The sequence below is a fragment of the Phaenicophaeus curvirostris genome, chromosome 2, assembly GCF_032191515.1.
Source record: "Phaenicophaeus curvirostris isolate KB17595 chromosome 2, BPBGC_Pcur_1.0, whole genome shotgun sequence".
NCBI classification, from domain to species: domain Eukaryota; kingdom Metazoa; phylum Chordata; class Aves; order Cuculiformes; family Cuculidae; genus Phaenicophaeus; species Phaenicophaeus curvirostris.
The window spans coordinates 106,689,423-106,693,041 of NC_091393.1; the positions used below are offsets into that span (position 1 = coordinate 106,689,423).

At 68.8% G+C, this 3,619-nt stretch overlaps 2 protein-coding genes across 2 annotated transcripts in view; both read right to left on the reverse strand.

The window, feature by feature from the left end:
* Window positions 1–3,619, reverse strand: part of ENTPD6 (ectonucleoside triphosphate diphosphohydrolase 6) — a 107,304-nt gene that overhangs the window by 76,016 nt on the left and 27,669 nt on the right. The window lies entirely within an intron of this gene.
* On the reverse strand, window positions 617–2,809 carry GNMT (glycine N-methyltransferase). Its single transcript, XM_069850372.1, has 6 exons — window positions 2,566–2,809; window positions 2,356–2,483; window positions 2,112–2,225; window positions 1,276–1,418; window positions 1,002–1,123; window positions 617–913 (listed from the first exon to the last, which is right to left on the reverse strand). Exons 1-6 carry the CDS (start codon window positions 2,769–2,771, stop codon window positions 742–744), a joined length of 885 nt encoding a protein of 294 aa, XP_069706473.1. The 5' UTR covers window positions 2,772–2,809; the 3' UTR covers window positions 617–741.

The window sequence follows — 3,619 nt, forward strand, 5'->3', positions numbered from 1 at the left end:
GCGTGGCTGTCGAGGAGCAGTTCCTTTCCCGAAGGGTTTGTTCTCCAGCAGCTGCGGACATTCCGCGCGCGAGGCCTCAGCTGCCACCTGCCTCAAGCCCTGTTGCTCCAGCTCTGGCACCTGAGCGTGTTCAGGCAGAGCCGTCCCTGACCACACTGCGCTCCTGGATCTGCCTCCCACCTCTTCCCCAGTGCGGGCAGGGAGGGAGCTGCAGCCACATCAAAAGTGCTGGGGGGGTGTTCGGAGCCTCCCCAAAGCAGGAAGCCCTGGAATGGGGGTGGGCACCCCAGATGCGGCCGAGGGGTGTCAGGAAAAGGGGTCAGTGCCCGGTTGGGGGGGTTGCAAGGGAGAACACTGGTTGCATCCCTATGAGCAGCACTTCAGTGGGTCAGCAGGGACCCAGGAGCCAACCCACCCTTTGCCTTTGCCTCAATGGAAGCTTCAAATCACACGTCGTGGGCTGCACTTGCAGCTGGGGGTTGGGGGTGAGGCTGTGCCTGCACCCACCCCATGTTCCCCCCAGGCTGGGAACTTCCTTCCGTGGGAATCCCAAGGTGGCTGCATCCATTCCCCTCACCCTGTACCCTACCCATACACGGACACACGGACCACGGGCTCTGGTAGCTCTCATGAGTGCTCTTAATTAATAGGAGAGGGCTCTGAGCGATGGCCCCAGCTCCCAGCTTGTCTCCAGAGCTGCTCGCAGCTCTTGGCCACCACAGTCCCATGTCCGCAGTCCTCTCAAGCCGTCTTCTTCACGACGTGGATGAAGTAGCAGGGAACGTGGGCCTGTCCCGGCGTATAGGGCTGGAAGTCACCCAGGACGCTGTGCTGGCACTTGCCCTGGAAGGCGCCTTTCAGCAGGGCCGAGAAGGCCTCCAGCCGGTGCGGGTAGTATGAGAGCCGAAACTTGCTGTGAGGTGAGGGGACAGCAGGACGTGAGGGGACAGCAGGACACGGGGACAACCCCATGCCAGGAGCCACCCCCACGTCCCCCTCACCTCATCTCGGGGTCTGCCCCTGCCTCGGTTGGGGGCACCTGCACCGTGTAGTCCAGGGTCACCATGTGTGCCTTGTTGTTCACCAGCAGCACCGAGGTGGTGATGTCTTTGGTCAAATCGCTCTGGGGAGCGCAGGAGAACGTCTGTGTCCTGCAGGCATGCGGATGCCCCCGGCCTGGGCACGGCCCTGCTGCCAGCCCACACCCCTCGGGGTCAGGGAGCTGGGGCTGGGGCAGAGGGGAGCGGGATGGGGCGCAGGCTGCTGGCCACCCACCTTGTAGTAGATGTTCTTGCCGGGCGGGGCGCAGCCCGTGGCCAGGATGTGATCGTAGTTGCGGTGGTCGATGACCAGGACGCCCCCCGGCCGCACCATGCTGGCGATGTTCCTCAGGGCCAGCTTGTGGTCACTCTGGTCGCCTGGGGAGGGAACCGCGGCGTCCCCAGGCAGTGGCTGCACCCCACGGAACAGCCTGGGGGGCTCCATCTTACCCATACAGACCCCTAATCTCAGCCTGGAGAAACCCCCAGACCCACCCGTGGAATGAGCTCAGGCACGTTCTCAGCCTCGCAGGGGCACAGCGCACCGCGTGGGGAGCCAACCACAAGCCTGGGGAAGCCTCCAGCCTGGGCAGGGATGGCCCAGGGAGACACAGAGCAACACCCACCGTGGGACCCAACAGCCCCACTCACGTTCTTATTCAGGGAGTGCGGGGATGGGACGAGGAGGGGTGGTCTTAAGCTGAAAGAGGGGAGATTGAAATGAGACCTTGGGAAGAAATGCTTTACTCTGAGGGTGCTGAGGCCCTGGCACAGGTTGCCCAGAGAGGTCGTGGCTGCCCCATACCTGGAGGTGTCCAGGGCCAGGCTGGATGAAGCTTTGAGCAGCCTGATGCAGTGGGAGGTGTCCCTGCCCATGGCAGAGGGCTTGGAACTGGATGGGCTTTGAGGGCCCTTCCAACCTAAACCGTTCCATGACTCTGTGCCAGGAACTGGGGCACAATCTCAGCCTCCCTGGGGCCGGGCCATGACGCAGCAACTCCTGCCCCACTCGCGGTTTGAGTTGGCACGTTCTCAGCCCGCGGCAGCCGCCTCCCCCCGCCCCGAACTCACCTTTGAAGTCGGGCAGGTGCGCGAAGGAGTTGCCCAGGCAGATGACCGCGTCAAACCCGTCCCCCGGCTTCTCCAGGTCCTTCTCCAGCGTGAGCCAGTTGGCTTCCTCGATGACTGCAGCAGAGGGGAGCGGGTGAGGGCAGGAACCCCCCGGCCGCCCCCCGCGCCGCCCGGACCGGGGGAGCCAGCGGGGTCGGGAGGTGCCGGGGCCGGGGTGCCCGCGCGCCCCCCGCGGCTCCCGCACCCCATCGGTCGAAGGGCTCCTCCTTGCGCCGCTCCCAGCGCTCCTTCAGCGCGTACTTGAGCATCTTGTCGCTGGCGTCCACGCTGGTCACCTGGAAGCCCTCCTCGAGCAGCATGATGGAATCCACCCTGGGGACGCGGCTGTCAGCGGGGCCGGGCGGCCCCGGGGAGGGGATTGGGGGGGATGGGGGGAGGTGTCGCGGGGCCTCACCCGGTGCCGCAGGCCACGTCGAGGACGGAGCGGCAGCGGTGCTGGCGGAGCAGCGCGAGCAGCCAGCTGCGGTACTCGGCCGTGCGGCTCCGCGTGTCCCCGATGTACAGCTGCCACACGCGCGCCGCCCGCCCGTCCGCGTACTGGTCCGGCAGCCCCTCCGCCGCCACCCCCAGCGACCGCGTCCGGTACACGCTGTCCACCATCGCGCCCCCGCCGCGGCCGCCCCGAGCGACGCCGACGCCGACACGACGGCCCCGGGCCCGCCCCCGCGGAGCCGCCAATCACGGCCCCGGACACGCCCCGTGGACGCGCCCCCGAGCGCGGATCGGCCGATCCCGGCTCCGGCCGCGCCTCTAGACGCGCCCCGCGGAACCGCCAATCACGGCTCCGAGCGCGCCTATAGCCGCGCCCCCCGCGAGCGGACAGGCCAATCACAGCTCCGCTCACGCCGGGGCCGCGCCCCCCGCCAATCAACGCCCCGGTCACACCCCCCGCTCTGCCAACCAAAGCTCGGCTCACGCCTACGGCCACGCCCCCGAGCGGATAGGCCAATCACCGCCCCGGTCACACCTCTAGCCACGCCCCCTGCTCCCGCCAATCACTGCTCCCGTTACGCCGTGGTTACGCCCCCTGAGCGCGACCCGGCCGATCCCCGCTCCGCCTCGGCCCCGCCCCCGCCCGGCTCGGCCAATCACCCCGGCCCCGCCCCCAGCGGCTCGGCCAATCGCGGCTCCGCCCGGCCCCGCCAATCACCGCCCCCATTCCCGCCCTCGGTCCCGCCCCCTCCCTCCGGTGACCTCCGGGGTCCCTGTGCCCGCCGGCTCCGCGGGACAGAGTCGGCAGCGGGGTCCCCGCCCGCTGCGGGGGAAGCAGGGCCCGCAGGTTTCCGGAAAATGTATTTATTTACAGTCCTGGCGCGGCGAGGAGCCGGCCCCGAGGCGGCGGGAGCCCCCCGGGAGGGCACCGAGTGGGCTCGGCGGCTCCGCGCCTCCAACACCGCGGCCAGGCGGGCGCTGCGGCCGCTCCCGCCGCCGCACGAGTCCCTTTTCGC

Coding starts and splice junctions, on each gene's coding strand:
- GNMT (XM_069850372.1), bottom strand. CDS start 2,771: ATGGTGGACAGCGTGTACCGGACGCGGTCGCTGGGGGTGGCGGCGGAG. Junction 2,484..2,565: donor GACGTGGCCTGCGGCACCGG/GTGAGGCCCCGC, acceptor CCGCGTCCCCAG/GGTGGATTCCATCATGCTGC. Junction 1,124..1,275: donor GCAAGAACATCTACTACAAG/GTGGGTGGCCAG, acceptor TGCGCTCCCCAG/AGCGATTTGACCAAAGACAT.